The 18,192-nt window shown below is 36.3% G+C and overlaps 1 protein-coding gene across 5 annotated transcripts in view; it reads left to right on the forward strand.

The window, feature by feature from the left end:
- Positions 1–18,192, forward strand: part of syne1a (spectrin repeat containing, nuclear envelope 1a) — a 214,427-nt gene that overhangs the window by 3,210 nt on the left and 193,025 nt on the right. For 2 of the 5 annotated variants that reach the window (XM_028439485.1, XM_028439487.1), the window contains exon 1: positions 13,025–13,473. The exons of 1 other annotated variant lie outside the window; for it this stretch is intronic. In XM_028439485.1, the coding sequence (XP_028295286.1) occupies positions 13,389–13,473 (85 nt within the window). In that variant the 5' untranslated portion in view covers positions 13,025–13,388. Of the gene's footprint in view, positions 1–13,024; positions 13,474–18,192 lie in introns of those variants that run through there. 2 more of the 5 variants (XM_028439483.1, XM_028439486.1) reach the window with 1 other exon arrangement.

Below are 18,192 nucleotides of genomic sequence, written 5' to 3' on the forward strand. Positions count from 1 at the left end.
TGTGTGCGCGTGCGTGCGTGCACTGTGCAGGACAGGACAGGGAGGGGGGAGGGTCACACTCTTTGAATCTCAATAGTCAGGTCCATTGATCTAATTTTAGAATCATCTAACAAAGGCGTGTGAATAAATATGTTGTTCAAATAAAATAAAAATAAAAAACCCTGATTTTCATTCAGGTGTGTGTTTGAAAATGTGTAGCTGTCAGAGAACCAGTGAGTGGAATGTGCGGGAAATACCAATGTAGGAGATGGAAGGTTTGTAGGAGGAACAACTTCAGACCTGTTTTATTATATTTCCATACTTTTTATGTTTTTATGCACTTTTTGTCATAAAACAAACCATTTTTTCAATAAAAATAAAACATTAATTATCCATTTTTCCCCAAAAAAATAAGGTACAAAGTGAAATATTTGGTATGAGGTTATTTCAGACATTATTACTTTTAGAGATATGAGCATTTATTGATTAAAAACTACACTCATTGAGCTCAGGTACCAAAACGATACCCTTCATAGAAGTGTCTTCAAAATGTCATAAAATATAAAATATATGTTTTTCACATCAGATCTTTTCAACAACTTCAGACCTAACCATAGATATAAAGTTTTTTTTAAATTATACTTCTATATTTTTTATGTTTTTATGCCCTTTTGTTCATAAAAACAAACCATTTTTTCAATGAGAAAAACACTAATTATCCATAAAAAACACACAAAAAAAAACTTTTATAACACATTCTCAAACGTATTCAACTAACAGGGAACAAATAACTTCATATTTCACAATAAATCAAAAACTAAATTAATCACCTGCATGAAAAACAAATACAGGAAAGAATGAAACGTTAACAATCTGTGACAAAATGCTTCAGAAAACAAAAAAGGAAATTAATTTTTTAAGTTGGCTCTTGACAGTTTTATTGTTCTGCTCCATTTCACTTTATTTCAATGTTACATTTTGTTCCTGGTCACATGTCTAATACAGTCTTTTAGGATCTAATTATTAATTTATTTGTGTATCTGCATTTTGTTCAGCATTATTTATATTTATTGAAGAAGATTGGCATGAAATTGAAAGTTTCCCCATGTTTCTCACGCCCCACCTGTCATACCTGTATTTGCCACCGGGGGGAGGCGTCACTTGACTTGATCGGTGTTTTTTGTTCTTACATTTATGTTCCTTTCCTCTTCAGCAAAACAATTTAAATGAGCAGATTTCCATAAACAGGTCCTTTCGTTTTTTGCTGCAGGCACAGTTTTGGATGCTGGGAATTGCTGAATGAATGTAGCGTCAATGTAGCGTCAATAGGGATGTAACGATTCACTCAACTCCCGATACGATTCGATTCACCATTTATTTTACAAAATGGGACTGTTGACAAATTATGACCGAAAAATATTCCTTTTTTTTTTTTTTGAAAAAAAACTAGAAAATACTGTACTATTTTTGTTTTATTTTTCAATGTCAAAAGAATCCCTTGATAAACTATTCAAAACAATGCAATTTACCTAAAAATAAATCTTGAATGAAATAAAGGAATAATACAAATGAAGAAGAAGCCTATTAATTTAAATTCTGGTTCTATAGTAAACAATGCAAAACTGCATAATAGTTCTTTTTCTTTTTAAAAGTGCAACTGAAAATGTATTTTGTGCCTTAACAATTGAACTTAAAAAAAAAAAAAAAAAAAAAAAAAACAGTCTGCATTGTATTTACATCAGATATTTGTTTGGACCAGCAGAGGCACTGGTAACCCAGTGGTTGGTTGGCATGCAGATATTCTAGCAGTGAAGAAGAGATGCTATGCTAGCAGACAGAGCTAATAGAAAAACATGACTTTTACAGATATTCACGTAATATTACAGATATTCTTTCGGTGCTAAAGGGGTAAGGAATCATTTATGAACATGTTTAAGAGTAGAAGGTGGCCAGAAAGAAAGTAGTAGCAGATTCCGCCCTCCGCCTACACTTTTGGACAAGAGAAGGATAAATATATAGCGCCCTCTGCTGTTTAAAAAAAGTACTGTGATTCAATTTTCACAGTATCGATGTGAACCGTGATACCTATGTATCGATTTTTAACTGCCTTACGATTAATTGTTACATCCCTAATCGTCAATGTAGCATCAAAACAATCCAAACTCTTGCCCTACTTTTGAGGCCTGTTGTGTTGCCCCTTCAACCGTCTCTGTCACTGTGGAAAAAACAGCAATTAGTGACAGCATATGGCAGAGAACGGCGAGGGCGCTTTGAACACCTCCCAGCCTGAACCCTTCCATATGCTGTGGAATTTGCCTGTTTTTGTTGTCTCTCCTTAATGAGAAAAGCACTGCAGCAGTTTTTTTGCTCGTTTTGACTTCTCACCTGGTTTTTCACCGTCGTGGGCGACAGAGACAGACGATAACGCCCACGCCTCGGGTTCAAGCGTCTGCTGCTAATGCTAACTCGTAGGCTCGAGCAGACAACTTTACTTTCTCACCTGCTTGGCTTGTTTCTGCGTAGGTGGTAATCCTGTCCCGTACGGCTAAATCAATTGTGATAAAACAGGGGCAATCAGGGATTAAGACGAGGGAAGCTTTGGAAGAGAATTATGTGGTTCTAAAGCAGTGGTTCTCAAACTTTACAGGCCGCGACCCCCAAAATAAAAGTTCCAGAGACATGAACATTGAAGAACAGGCATGTGGAGACAGGTCCATCCATAAAGTCAGTAAAATGATGGTCCATAGTTCTATGAATCTGTGATAACCACATTTATTTATTCATCTGAATAATATCCACTGTTATCCAGGAACGTTTATTTTTATTATAGTCATCTTAAAGATAGAAATCCTTGTTTTAATCAGAAATAAAACAGATTATAATTGACCAAAAAATGTTGAAAAGGTGGTGAAATGGGATTTTAAAAACAAAATATGGGCTTTAAAATTCATGAATGTGCTTAAATTGGCAAAAATAAGCATGAAATATGGTGAAAAGAGGTTAAAGTGACAATAATAGGTCAACATCCGTGACATTAGGTGGAAAAGTGGTAGAAAGGGTTTATAAGTGCTGAACATGTCTGGAAAGTGGTCAAAAAAGTGCAGAAAAGTCATTGAAATGTGATGGAGAACGGTCAGAAATGGAACAATTGGAGCAAAAATGCATTAAAAGGAGCAAAAATATGGCTAGAAAAAGTGATGTAAATAGATTAAAATATGGAAAGTTTGGTGTAGTTGCTGAAAAAGGGTAAAAATAAGCAAAAATGGGTTCAAATTGTTCAAAAATTAAAGCAGAATAAAAACGCTGTGTAGGATAAATAACAAAAAAGCAGCACATCTGGGATTTAGCGGAGTTTGAAATGGTGAAGATTGGTCTAACCCGAGGGAGTGAGCACACACACACACACACACACACACACACACACACACTGGCTCAGATCCTCAGGTTGGCTCAGGGCCAGGGCCCCATGCTGCTGCCAGGGGCCACGTTATGATTCAGCCAAAACCAAAAACCAGGCAGACGGTCACCTTGAGCCACGCCGTCCTCCTGTTTATTATTTGTGACACCAGCGTTATGCTAACAGTGCTGCTAAAAATAGACGTTCTCCATAATTTTTTGACTCATTAGACCAGATCTGAGGCGAGACCTCCTCCAGCTCAGCTCAGCACAACTTTAGTAGTGAAGTAGTTTAATAATCTACTTTTTTCTTCCACTTTCTGAGACGTAAAGAGTCTTATGACAGGCAGCACGCAGATTTTTTCCCCACAGGCTTGTTGTAGCAGTAGAATGAAAGGACATTTTTGTATTTATATGCTTATGAAAGTCCTTCTGCTCTAACTAGAGCTCAACATTTCTGGTGAATTTGTACTGTAATTTAAGATCATGGAATTCTGGTCATTCAAAAAATACTTAACTAGAAATAACCAGAAATTGAGGGTCATTTTTAATAACTGATGCTGATATCAATTTTTTGAAAATTCCCAGATTTTTGCCACCTTTTTTTTTGTATTACTTTTATTGAATGCTGATATTTATGTTTGGATATGATAGTTATTTAAAATGACCCCAGCAGTCCACAGAAGCATCTATAGATCATAATGATGTTATGAATTAGTGATAACACACATTTTAAAGAATCTCATTTTGTAAATAAGTGAACAAAACAATATTTAGTGGCTCCTGAATACATTGCAGTGTCGTTTTGTATGTTTCTCTGTTACTTTTTTGTGTTTTTTCGTGATGTGGTGTATTTTTCTCTTATGTTGTCTTTTAAATTTGATTATAGGAGTCAAATGACCGTCTAGAACAGACATGCTGTGCGTGCGCGTGCGTGTGTCGTCCCTGAGTAACTAATCATGTGATTGTGTCCTTTGTTGAGCTGGTTGAAGTATTTCAGTTGCGGTTTCTATAGCAGATGAGATTTTAATCTGACAATCGTTGAGGGTTTGAGTGACGTATCACACTGATAGAAGAGCAAAGGTCACACGGCACAAGAAATAATGGAAGATGGAGCGTTTTTTTACATTTTCATGGACTTGCTTTGCTTCTTTTTCTTCCGTATTTCAAGAAAGAAAAAAGATCCACTATCTTTGAAATTCCTTCTTTGGTCTTGTCGTTCCTTTGATACGTTGAAGTGGCGATGGATGACGTGCACGACAATATCCTTCCAGATAACGTGTTGACCTCTTCTTGACCTTGACCTCTTTAGACCCATTCATTGTCTTCACTCTTTCTTATCTTTGACCCACAGACTCCTCCTCCTCCTTTTTTATTTTTTCACCTGTCGCCATCATGTGATGTTCAGCCTCAGGCTGGAAATGGCTCTGAAAGGTTTGTTTTTTTAAAAATAAAAAAATTGTGATGTGATGAACTGGAATAGCAGATTGAGTCAGAGCAGAGAAAAAAGATCATTTTTAGACTCTCATGTTCTTTTAGTCCATTAATCACCACCTGTTGTATTATATCAGTGTAATATGACACATTAATATGTTCTTGTGTTCGATAAAGAAATAACGACATTGTTCATTGATTTTAAAAAGCACATTTAATAGCATTTATATATTGTACATGACAAAAACACATTAGATATGTGCTGCGATTGTGTTTAATTCATTCATACATCATCATCTCCATCCACGTGAACTTCCTGTTGATGCTTTTATGACTTATTTTGTAGTATGGAATGTTAGAAAAGTGATGTCACTCAAACAGAGAACAATAGTCAACAACAATAGGGATGAGAAAAACTGAACTGACCCATTTATTATTAAACAATATGTTACGTACATAATATCTACAGTATTCTATGATTGAATAAATATAATATTAATAGACATTGGAGATTTTCATGATGTTTTTCCTCACAATTTGTGTTTAAATTGGGCAATTTTTGTGGCAATTTTTTTTTAGAAATTTTGTGGATGATTTAAAAAATAAAATTTTTTAAAAAAATTGTGGGAAATTTTGAAAACTTTGGACATTTTGTGGAAAATTCTGAGAAATTTGGTGGATAATTTTGCTGGAAATTTTGAAACATTTTGTGGAAAATTCTGAGAAAGTTTGTTGGAAATTTTGTGGGAAAATTTTAAACATTTTGTGGAAAATTGTAAAAATAGTTATTTATAAGTCTTGTGAATATAATTGATTTTCATTGATTTTTTTTTTTGTATTTGGAGGCAATGAATGAGTTAGTAATTTTGCTTTTAATGATTCATGTTTTTGCCGTCATTTTTATTTTCTCCTGGGGGCTGAATTGGATGCTCTAAACGTCCGTATTTGGGCCCAGGACCTTAAGTTTGACACATAAATGGAATCAGACTTTGGAAAACAACCTTTCTCCTATATTTATAAATGCTTTAAAATGGGCTCACAGCAGCAGAAAAAAAACAAAATCTGTGTGTAGGTTTCATAGAGAAGAGCTTTGCTTTTATGTGAAAGTCAATAGATGTTGCTGAGTAAGCATAAATACACAACCGTCTGTAGGCAGAGGGATTTTCTGGTTGATTCTGGCTGAGTTCCAGGCTATATTTTATTTTTCCTTGGCAAAGATGTGATTTATACTGTAAGTAAATTTACCGCTGAGGTCACGGCCACTCCTTTCACTTTACTCCTCCTCCTCCTCCTCCTCCTCCTCCTCCTCCTCCTCCTCCTCTGTAACGCTGTGGTAGACGACTGAACCTGGATAAAGAGCTTAGACTGTCTGACCCACTGCAACACACACACACACACACACACACACACACACACACACACACGCACACACACACACACACACACACACACACACACACACACACACACACACACATCACCAGAGAAACAGCAAAGTGGACATGTTTTCAAAGCTAAATGGAGTCGTTCTAATGCTCTTAGAGCCATGGAGGAGAAAAGATGTTTTGTGTTTCACTTTATTTACGTACGTACGTGGTGTTAAAATTCATTATCTTTTGTCACATGACTGCATTATTTCAAATGACGAAAGGGAGGATAAAGAGGATTGTAGCTCCCTAATTGGGCACTCATATTTGTCACATTAATAATTAACAAATGAGAAGCAAAATGAAAGTAAAACCAACAACAAAGGATTATTAATATGTTTTTTACTAACGTAGAAAACATATTTTCTTTTATTATTATTCATCGTTTATAGTCTGTTTTACGTCAGCGTTTTAACACAATTTCATCTGGATACCAGTGATGATAATAATAATAATAATAATAATAAAATCAGAGCAAAGATATTGAATGAAAAATCTAAATATTTTTGAAGAAAAATGAAATGAAATCTAGATTTCTGTTAAATCTGTTTAATGTTTATTGTTCAAACGTAGTATGTGAGCACAGGGAATGTGACCTATTGCACCTGAGAACCCCTAGGTGGGCAACTGTTGTGAGAGTGAGGGGCAAAAAAATGAGGCTATCAACATTCATAATGTCAGCATTTACAATAATGACCTCATTTGTGCATTAATACAGAAAAGAATAAACATTTTTTGTGTTTTTGTTGTCATTTTGTGTTGTACTCCAATTCTTTGGTATTTTTGGTAATTTTGGAGTCATTTTATGTATTTTTTGTTGTTTTGTAAGTTTTGCGACTGATTTTGCACATATTTGTTGTCATATTGGGTTTTACTGTAATATTTTTGTAATTTTTGAGTCATTTTGTGTATTTTTGTTGTGGTCTTGTTTGTTTTGTGAGTAATTCTTTGCATATTTGTTTTAATATTGTGTTTTGCTCAATTCTTTTTAATATTTTTGGTCATTTTTTAGGTTTTTGGTGTCATTTTGTGAGTCTTTTGTGTTTTTGAGGTCACCTTTGTGTATATTTGTTGTTATTTGGAAGTCAGTTTTGTCTGTTTTTGGTCTTGTTTTGTGTGTTTTTAGAATGATTGTCTGGTATAATATTTATTTTTTGATTTTAGAGTCATTTTGTGTATTTTTGTTGTCGTCTTGTGTTTTTTTTTTTGCCACAAATTTTCTGTTTATTTGTTGTCATATTGTGTTTTACTCCAATTTGTTACTCTTTTTTTTTGTCATTTTGTGAGTAATTTAGTGCATTTTGTTGTCACATTGTGTTTTTTGTTTTTTTGGTGTCATTTTGTGGTTGTTTTGTGTATCTTTGTTGTTCATTTGTTTTTTTGTCATTTTCTGAATCACCTTTGTGTATATTTGTTGTAATTTTGTTGTTTTGAAGTCAGTTTTGTCTCGTTTTGTGTGTTTTTCTGTAATTTTTTTTACTAATTTCATAAAAATAATTTTTTTTTGTTTTTTTATTTATGCTATTACAGGTTTGTTTGTCCTCCATATTTATTGGCTCCAGTTAAATTTCTCCTTTCTGTGAAGTGGGCAGGTGCTAAAATGCTGATTTTCAGTATCTGCAGCATTGCTGTAATCTGAAATATTTAGACATGTTTTTTTTCTGTGTTCTGTCTGAACATCTGCCTCTGAAAAGGCAGTGATGGTGCTTGAAAAAAGGAAAGGGGGTTGTTTTGATAATCATTTTGGCTTGTCCCCCCCCCTTCTTGAGCTTTTTAATGTGGTGTCATTATTAGATGTAATTTGCCATGCTAATGGGATGACACTAGGACTTCCGTCTCAGCACTTTAGATCTGGCTCTGGTGGAGAAATGCAGGCGTTGAATGAATGAAGTGGGTTTACAGATAAAGAGGTTGAATGGACATGACTGAGATCGCAGGTGGTATTGAGTTTGCGAGGGGCCAAAGAAGTACTCCAGCGGATGTGCTGAAGGGGATTTGGTAAATTAGGAATTGTTGAGGTGAAAGCAAAGAGCTGGGATCAGGAAGAGGAAAAAGTGAGGAGGATGGAGGGGGCAGATGAGCTTCAAAAACCTGTGAAATCTCTTTATGTGTCACCATGGTTGGTTGTACTCAGTCCTCTGAAATGTGCTGATCCGGCAATTAGAGAATAAGGCAACGCAATTATGAACACTGCTGTGGTGAAGAAGTGGCTTTGTTGGTATCGACATCTCTATACAATTATTGATGATTCTGATCATATCAATGTATTTGTTTGTTAGGGGGGTAAGGACACACTCACTAATGATTCTGTTCCAATCCCAATGTTTTTTTTTAAAAAAAAAACTTAAATCAAAGATTGGGATGTAATGATGCATTTAAACTCCTTTCAATTTGAACACATATAGATTATATTTTGGAGATAAAAACAGATTAATCAACATACAGATGTTTGTTCTTTTATTTAAATTGTCAAGTTTTATTTTTGAACTGATATATTTTCTTTTTATAACTTTCTTTCAAACCGTATGAACTCATGAACCAAAATAAACTTCACATTTTTTCATTTTTCACCATGCAAAGTGGAACAAAAATACATATTTAAAAAATATATATATATATATATATATATATATATATATATATATATATATATATATATATATATAAATAAATATTTTTGTGTGTTTTTGGAGTCATTTTGTTTATTTTTGTTTTGTCGCTTTTTAGTTTTGTGCATTTTTTACTGTAATTTTTCTGTACTTTTTGTCATTTTGTATCGTTTTTTTGTGTTATTTTGTGGTTGTTTTGTGTATTTTCCTTTCATCTTTGTTGTTAATTTGTTATAAGTCTTTTATATATATATATATATATATATATATATATATATATATATATATATATATATATATAGTTTGATATTTTTCTGTCATTTTGTAAGTTTTTATTGTTGTTTTGTGTGTTTTTTAGAGTCATTTTGTTTCTTATTCTTGTCGTCTTCTGTAAGTAATTTTGTGCATATTTGTTGTCAAATTGTGTTTTACTCTAATTGTATTTATTTTTTGTCATTTTGTGGTTGTTTTGTTCATTTCTGGAGTTGTACTGTGTATTTTCTGATCATCTTTGTTGTTTGTGTGTTATAAGTATTTTGTCTAAGAAAGAACAAATGTTTTTGTATATTTTTCTGTCATTTTGTAAGTTTTTAAATCTTATTTTGTAGTAATTTTGTGCATATTTGTTGTCATATTGATTTTTAATGTGATTTTTCTGTCCTTTTTGACATTTTTTCTTGTTTTTTGTGATATTTTGTGATATTTTGTGGTGGTGTTGTGCATTTCTGATGTCATCTTTGTTGTTTATGTGTTATAAGTCTTTTGTCTTAGTTAAAATTAGTGAATCCATTCAAAGCTGCATTCATCTCATGTCTGATCTGTCGTCCTTTAGCAGTTTCATTTCACATCAGGCAGTTATTAAAGAACCACCTAATACTGTAACTGTCCACTAAGTGGCGCTGTTTTTCTATGATTTTCTTGTAGGGCTGATTTATTTTATGGCTGCTAAGAAAACAAACCACATATCTTGAGGCTGAAACAAACCAACGTGAGTTTTTCAGCTCGTTTGTTTTGCTTTAACGGCTTCAAACGGGCCGTTCCTCCTTTCCTTCACAACCCACGGACACACCTGGTACTAGTACTAGTACTGGTACTGGTACTGGTTCCTGGTACCTGATACCTGGTACCTGCATCAGCACCGCTCGCTGACCCACGTCCTGATCTCTGGTGTTTTTTGTGGTGCTGCCAGAGGCTGCGTTTGGAAGAATCCACCTCAGCTGAGCCTTTGCTCCGTTTCAACCATCCCTATTATTTTCTGCTCCTAGACTGGAGCACTCTTGAGATCCGCAGCCTCGAGGAGGTTGTTGGTTTATTCTGGCTCACATGGTCTCCATGCAGGGCTGTGTGTGTGTGTGTGTGTGTGTGTGTGTGCACCTGCTCGCCCCTTGGTTTCCATCAGCTCCCACGTTGAGCTCTAATAATTCCCATGAATCCTCCACCATCATGGTTTGATTTTTTATCCTGGGGTTATTTTTCTTAACAGTTTACCTCACCAGACAAGCTAAGCATTCCCATCCCGTTTCTTTATTTTTCAGTTTTTAAGAAAAAAAACACCCTAAACTACAGTTACAGTTTCTGCTAAAAGAAAACTTTATGATTTCAGCACCTCGGACAGCTCTGTAACACTAGTGTACACTAACTATCTATTCATTCAAGACCCAGGGTGGGAGTATTACTAATAAATTAGATACACTACTTCTTTATTATTTACAGAATCTATATTTTGTTTGCTTGAATAATAACAGCCTCTGATCTTAAAGAAGGAAATCCTTGTTTTAATCAGAAATGAAATGGGTTAAAATTGACCAAAAATGAAAAGTAGCAAATTAGAGTGGGCAAAAATGGACAGAAAATTGTTAAAAAGGGTTCAAAGTGTCAATAATCAGGGACGGAGGAGTTGAGGTAATGTAATTTAAAAAGTAGGAACAATTGGATTAAACTGGCAAATAACTGCACAATAAATCGTGAATGTTGTTAAATTGGCAAAAATAAGCATTAAATATGGTGAAAAGAGGTTAAAAGTGACAATAATGGGTCAACATATGTGATATTAGGTGGAAATGTGGTGGAAAGGGTTTATGAGTGCTGAACATGTCTGGAAAGTGGAAAAAAATGTGCAGAAAAGGAATTAAAATGTGATGTAGAAGTGTCAGAAATGTAGCAAAAACACATTAAAAAGAGCAAAAATATGGCAAGTTTGGTGTAGTTGCAGAAAAAGGGTAAAAATAAGCAAAAATGGTGTCAAATTGTTGAGAACATATTTTTAGTTTCTAGAAGGCATCTGGCAAGCCCCTTCCAGACAGCACGTGTGAGTGAGTTCTGTAGTGTGGCTTGTTTAGGGGATGGTCTGGGTTATAGAACACACTGTAATCCATCTAACTGTGTTTCATTCTGTTCTGAGAAATAATGAAAGCAGCCGCTCCTAAAACAAGTATTTTTATACAAAATAAGCTGTAAAATAAAAATATGTCGTGATGGGTGATATTGTGATTTTACATATTACCAAAATAGAAATCTCTACATATTGCCCAGGCCTAGTATGTACACATATTTCTCTGATAGAGACCGTGACGGCCAGTTTTCAGGCCGTTAACGGGACGTGTCAGGCTGATTATCAGCAGACAGATAACAGATGACGGACGCCATTGGTTATTGATGACTTTCATAATTAAAATCCTTTATGGGGGGGGCCCAAGGAACAAAAGGAAAATCATACAAATGATAAATGCTCCTCTTTAAGGCTTTTCTACCAGCCATTTGGACCTAAGGCGTGAATATTGCTTTCCAGGAAAGTCTCTGAGTGTAATTCCAAAGAGAATGTCAGTGCTTTTATTAATAATTGTGTGTGCGTGTGTGCGTGTGCGTGTGTGTGTGTGTGTGTGTGTGTGTGTACACCTGTTTGTGTCGGTATGAATTATAAAGGGAAAGTCCAGCGTGAATAAACAGGAGCATAAAATGAAACAGTGAAATCATCCATTGTTGTGTTATTTTACAGGAACTTGAGTGTTTTTCCTGTGAAGGCCAAAGATGTAGAAAATGTGAGGAGAAATACCAAAATAAATACCAAAGGGGCAAACGAGTATTTATGAGTGGATACCACTTCTATGAGTGTTTTTAAACAACGCTGCCTTTGTCTTCGTGTTGATTTTTAACTGCTTTGACTGCAGTCGACACATTAATGTCTGAAAATACATATTTATACGTACTGTTTTTCCTTTCCACTCCTTATCAACCGTATCCACGGCAACCCCAGAACAACTTTTTGATGTCAATTTTTAAAAAGGCAATGAATGACATTATTTGGTATTAGAACAGGAACCATTGAGTTGTAGCTCAGTGTGTGATGGCTGTGACCAACTTTCATGTTTTCCACTCCGTTACCACAGACAGGAAACCATCACATGTTAAAGAAATGCTGCTCATACAACACAGCTAACATGGAACATTAAGTGAAATTTCCTGGTTTAATAAAGGTTAAAATCAAATGTTACAGTTTAATTTATTCAGGCAACTTTTTTTTGATGTTCAAGTTATTATTTAATATTCAGTATTATTCAAAGAGAAGACAAAATGAACTTGCTGGAATCACTACGCGGAAGTCAAGGACACATCAAAGCGATTAGCAGGTGCCTTTGAAGAAGACTGGCAGTCGAAACATGTCAGAAGATCGAAGTAAATGAATAAACTGAATAAATTAAACCATCAAATATTATTCAAAAACAAGACAAAAAATGGAAAAAAGAAAGAAGACAAAATAAACTTGCTGGAATTCAAGGTTAAAATAAAAAAAATACACAAATATTTATGCATATTGTTGTTAGAGATAGTGTGGTGTTTTAATATAAGAAAGAATAATGTTTTTTTTTTAATTACAAAAATATAATTGCAATCAGTAATTTAGAAGAAATAAATGAATAAATAAAATCCATTACTAGATATTTCAGGCCACTTTATTTGAATTGTTGGAGACCCCCAAGGTTGAAAAACTCTGCACTGGTGTGACATCATCACTGATTCCCATGCTCTGATTGGTTTGCCAGTGGAGGGAAGTGGAGGAGTGTTCCTGCAGCCAGAGAGAGAGAGAGAGAGAGAGAGAGAGAGAGAGAGAGAGAGAGAGAGAGAGAGAGAGAGGGAGGGAGAGAGTCGGGGGTAAAATGTGGGAGGGATGTAAGAAGGTGGAGAGAGAAGGAGAGGCAACGTGAGAGAGGAACGAGGAAAGATTAATGCTGCTGAGGCAAGCCGGCACTGCGCAGCTCACACACACACTTTCTCACACACACACTCACAAACAGTCTTTGCATCACATCATCACATCATCACATCATCACATCATCACATCATCACACTGTGGAGCTGCTTAAACAGGCAGAAAAAAGCACAGATTCTGACTGATGCAGGACTTTAGGAGACGCTACACCTCCTTCTTCCTCCTTCAGCAACAGTTCCAACGCTGAGATTCTGTTTTTCAAGGGCACGTATTTAGAGGTTGTCATGTGGACCATGTCGGTGAAAACTGAGGCGTAGTCTGGGGGGCACGTACGAGATGGCACAACGAGCGGGGGGCGAAGCCTCCCCAAAAAAGAACACATCACTCAACCTGGTGGCAAGCTTCTACCACTACCTGCGTGGTGAGTGGATTCCTCTCTCTCTCTCTCTCTCTGTGTGTTAGACATGGGCAATATATCGAGAATCAAGATATATCGGGATTTCTGTTTTAGCAATATCGCCAATATCGATACATTTTGGATTAAAATACTCATTTTACGCTGCTTTTGCTACTTCTTAGAACAGCCTGAAAAGCAGAGTTAGATGGATTTCTGTGTCCTAACTCAGACCTTTCCCCCTAAACAAGTCCCACTACAGAACTCACTCACATGTGCTGTCCCTTATAGGAGAAAAAGCCAAAAAGTGGCACACGTTGTGCAGCTGTTTGTTAATAAATGTGTCTGTGTGACATTTTGCTTCCGCAATTTTAACCCAGACACGTCGTTATTTTTAGTAAGACTTTATCAAGTGAAAAATATCAAAATATATATCATTTATCAACATTTTGAGATAAAATATTGAGATTTTGGTTCATATCGCCCAGCTCTAGTGTGTGTGATTTCCCTTGGAAAAAAAAAGGCTGTTAAAAAGTCGAGTGTGTGTGTAAACTGCTGAGGTACGAGGAACCCTGTGTGTGTGTGTGTGGTGTGTGTGTGTGTGTGTGTGTGTGTGTGTGTGTGTGTGTGTTTGTGTGTGTGTGTGTGTGTGTTTATGTTTGTGTTTGTGTGTGTTTATGTTTGTGTGTGTGTGTGGTGTGTGTGTGTGTGTGTGTGTGTGTGTGTGTGTGCGTGCGTGCGTGCGTGCGTGCGTGCGTGCGTGTGTGTGATTCAGCAGCACTGCAGTATATGGACTGTGTGTTCCTGCTGCTCCATGTGGCGTGTGTGAATTTGAGGGCGCATGCAGCAGCATAACTGTCATCAGGACGTCCCTGTGAGATGGATCTCTATAGTGTAGCAGTAGTAGTTATTCATGGTTGAATATCGATAATTGTAGGGGGGGGGGAAGGGGGGGGGGCGTTTCCGTCTAGCTGCATGTGTGTAGCTTTCTGAGCACAGACTCCCATCATCGTCTGACCAGCTTTGATTCATACGCAGAGTTTGCAAGGAGGGGGGCATTGCCCCCCTAGTGGTCAAAAGTTTTCATTACAGTTTTCCCAAATTCTCAATGTTATTTACATAATTATATTTAACTGCCATAAAACACTGTGACTGTACAAAATACATTCATTGAATTTTTGAGTGTCTTAGGAAGATTTTGAAACCACTTTTGATGACATGGCATCGCTTTAAAGGTGAGAAGCGGTTGTTTATGTTGCCATGTTTTCAAATTTGACAACATAATTGAGTGTGTTTGCTGTGACGGTTGTGTCTTAGAATAATTTATATGGTTAACGGAAGATTCTAAGCTTTCAAAGAGTATCTGATAACTGTGATATGCTCATGTATTTGAGAAGCATTTTATTCCTTAAGAGCGTGAATGAGTGAGAACATGCATGTTGACCCATATTCAGGACGGTTGACGTTTTTAAACAACGCATCTACGCATGTTTTTGTAGTTAACATTATCGGTTATGTTACTCATCATTTTTCGATATCCGGTATTGCCAGAAAACGAATATCGGATTTTATTGGACTGCATCTAAAATCACTGATATAAGCTCTCCCATAAAATTTTTCGCTCCAGAACTTGTATCTGTAGATGATTGTGGTTCACACTCAACAAAGTAACTTACTGTTGTAACATCAAACCTTTTCTAACATTCCACACTACAAAATAAGTAATAAAAATATGTATGATTCGTGCTGCAATATCTTTATCATATCAGAAGTGAAAAAGTTGTATTGGGAAATCCCTAATTATTATATATATATTCCTATTTTGTAGATATCTGCTTCTCCTTGTCCGTACGTACATTATTAAGTCTCAGTTTGATACTAAAGTTACAATATTCAACTAGTTTAGTGCGACAAAGATGCAGAAAATGGATACTATGGTATGAGGAGGTGATTCTTGAAGGAGAAGTACCATTTATTTTAAGTTTATTTTTATATATAATAACATATTTAATGAATAGCAATTTTCCATAAATTTTATGTAATTTTAAGGAAGAAATACTATATATATACGATATATATCGTTATCAGGATATTAAGGCTGCAACACGAATCGATAAACATCAACTATCAAAGCGTTGGCAACGACTTTCGTTATCAATTGTTGTAGGATTATGTCACAGACTGTGACGCAGAGCCTTTTTGATTCACCTGCAGAGCTTTGTGTGTGTGTGCACACACAAGCACCACGTGTATTTGTGTGTACGCGCACCGTGAGTATTTGTGTGTGCCCGCACAAGTGTTGTGTGCACGCGCACCACGTGTGTTCATGTGTGTGCGCACAGCATGAGTGTTTGTGTGCGCGTCAGTGTTTGTGTGACTTGCCTGCGCGTTTGTGCGTGCGAGACACTTTTATTTCAGTTAAAATCAGCTTAAGCAGGATTTTAAATGTGCTTTATAGATAAATTGTTTCATCGAATATTCGATTAATTTATTGACCGACTACTTATTATGAAAATAATTGTTAGTTGCAGCTCTACACAATATATATCTATCTATATCGTGATATAACATTTTCTGTGTCCAAAATCTCCGTGTGTGTGTGTGTGTGTGTGTGCGTGTGCGTGTGTGTGTGCGCGTGCGTGCGTGTGCTGCGCTAGAGTTCAAAGTCACCTCGTTCCTGAGAGATTGGCACCGCATGCACACTACGACATGTTCGTCCGTCACACCCGTTGACGGATTGGTGTGTGTGTGTGGGGGGGGGGGGGACGCGTTCCCGTTCTCATCCCAGATTACTGTCCATCAATATTTGATTAGTACTGAAAACCAATCAGGAGATGAATTCATATGACAGGGACCGGCTCAGCGGCACGTGTGACGATGCTGGAGCGTATCTGCATAATGGATGAATTTTAGCCACACACACACACACACACACCCACACACACACACACACACACACACAAACGCACACGCACACACAGCTGTACCATCTGTCCACAGCAGCCACTGGACACACTAACCAACATATGTGTGTAATCCAAGCGTCAGCATTTTTCATTAAAGGTAGAGGGAAGCCTCTCTCACTGATAACATGTTTAACTGGAGAAGAGAAGAGATAAAGATCACCGTTAGCGCATGGTGAGCTCCGTAGGGTTCACTCTGACGGCATGTATGCAGATGTTACAGATGTGAATGTTGCAAGGTCAGCAAACCACATTGAAGATCTTTTTTTGGTCAAAAGTTTGTATTAAAGAGAGCATTATTTTAAATCTACAGTTAAAGGAACTCACTGAGCTCTTCACTACCATTACCATGACTCCATTATTCATAATCCAATTTATTCCAAGGCGTGCATCTAAAGATGAGATCATCAACGGAACGGCAGCAGTTAGTAGGGGTGTTATTCACTTCTGATACGATACCGATATTGCAGCCGTTATCGATTCAATATCGTGTCATTCACCATCCTGAAAAGGAGCGAGAGTTTTGGAAAATGGATGGAAATACGATCAGACGAACACAGAGAATTTCATTTTGAACAACAAACTCAATGAGTATATACTGTCTACTATATACTATAAATATGATTAGGATGATAAGCGTTCCCACTGAAGTTTCCCAAGATGCATTTGGAACCTCCAGCGTTAAAAACCTTGTTCACACTGAGGCTAAATATCTCTGTTGATTCTCCACCTTTACTTTGAAAGTTTTGAAAACATTTGAAGTGAGAAAGTGACCAAGTAGATGTGCTCATCTGATCCATAATACTCACATAGACACATTTCAGAGGCCCTCCTTTGTGCTACTGAACTAACTTCCTGTTAACTTCAAAATAAGAGCTCAATTTACAAAAGAGTTAAAAAAAAAAAAAAAAAAAAACTAATGGAAGACAAAAAGAAATGCTTGTTTTGAAAAGAGGATGTTTGATTTTTAGCTTGAAGCCGGTTCCAGGACCATGTTACGTTCCGCTCGCAATGCATCATGGGACAGTTGAGTGTGCCCACCGTGCATACTTAAAAAATGTCCCCATATAGTATACATCCTGGTATTTCTCATTTAGTCAATCTTTCCAAATATCTAATGTGAACGCACTACATACTTATTTAGATTGTCAGAATTAGTATGAGTAGTACGTTTAGTGTTAGCTAGTACGTTAGTATGAGTAGTACGTTAGTGTTAGTAGTACGTTAGTATGAGTAGTACGTTAGTGTTTAGTACGTTAGTGTGCGTTAGTACGTTAGTGTGAGTAGTACATTAGTACGTTAGTGTGAGTAGTACGTTAGTACGTTAGTGTGAGTAGTACGTTAGTGTGAGTAGTACGTTAGTGTGAGTAGTACGTTAGTGTGAGTAGTACGTTAGTACGTTAGTGTGAGTAGTACGTTAGTGTTAGTAGTACGTTAGTGTGAGTACGTTAGTACGTTAGTGTGAGTAGTACGTTAGTACGTTAGTGTGAGTAGTACGTTAGTACGTTAGTGTGAGTACTACGTTAGTGTGAGTAGTACGTTAGTGTGAGTAGTACGTTAGTACGTTAGTGTTAGTGTGAGTAGTACGTTAGTACGTTAGTGTGAGTAGTACGTTAGTACGTTAGTGTGAGTAGTACGTTAGTACGTTAGTGTTAGTGTGAGTAGTACGTTAGTACGTTAGTGTGAGTAGTACGTTAGTACGTTAGTGTGAGTAGTACGTTAGTACGTTAGTGTGAGTAGTACGTTAGTGTGAGTAGTACCTTAGTACGTTAGTGTGAGTAGT

Source organism: Gouania willdenowi, chromosome 24 (assembly GCF_900634775.1).
Source record: "Gouania willdenowi chromosome 24, fGouWil2.1, whole genome shotgun sequence".
NCBI lineage: Eukaryota > Metazoa > Chordata > Actinopteri > Blenniiformes > Gobiesocidae > Gouania > Gouania willdenowi.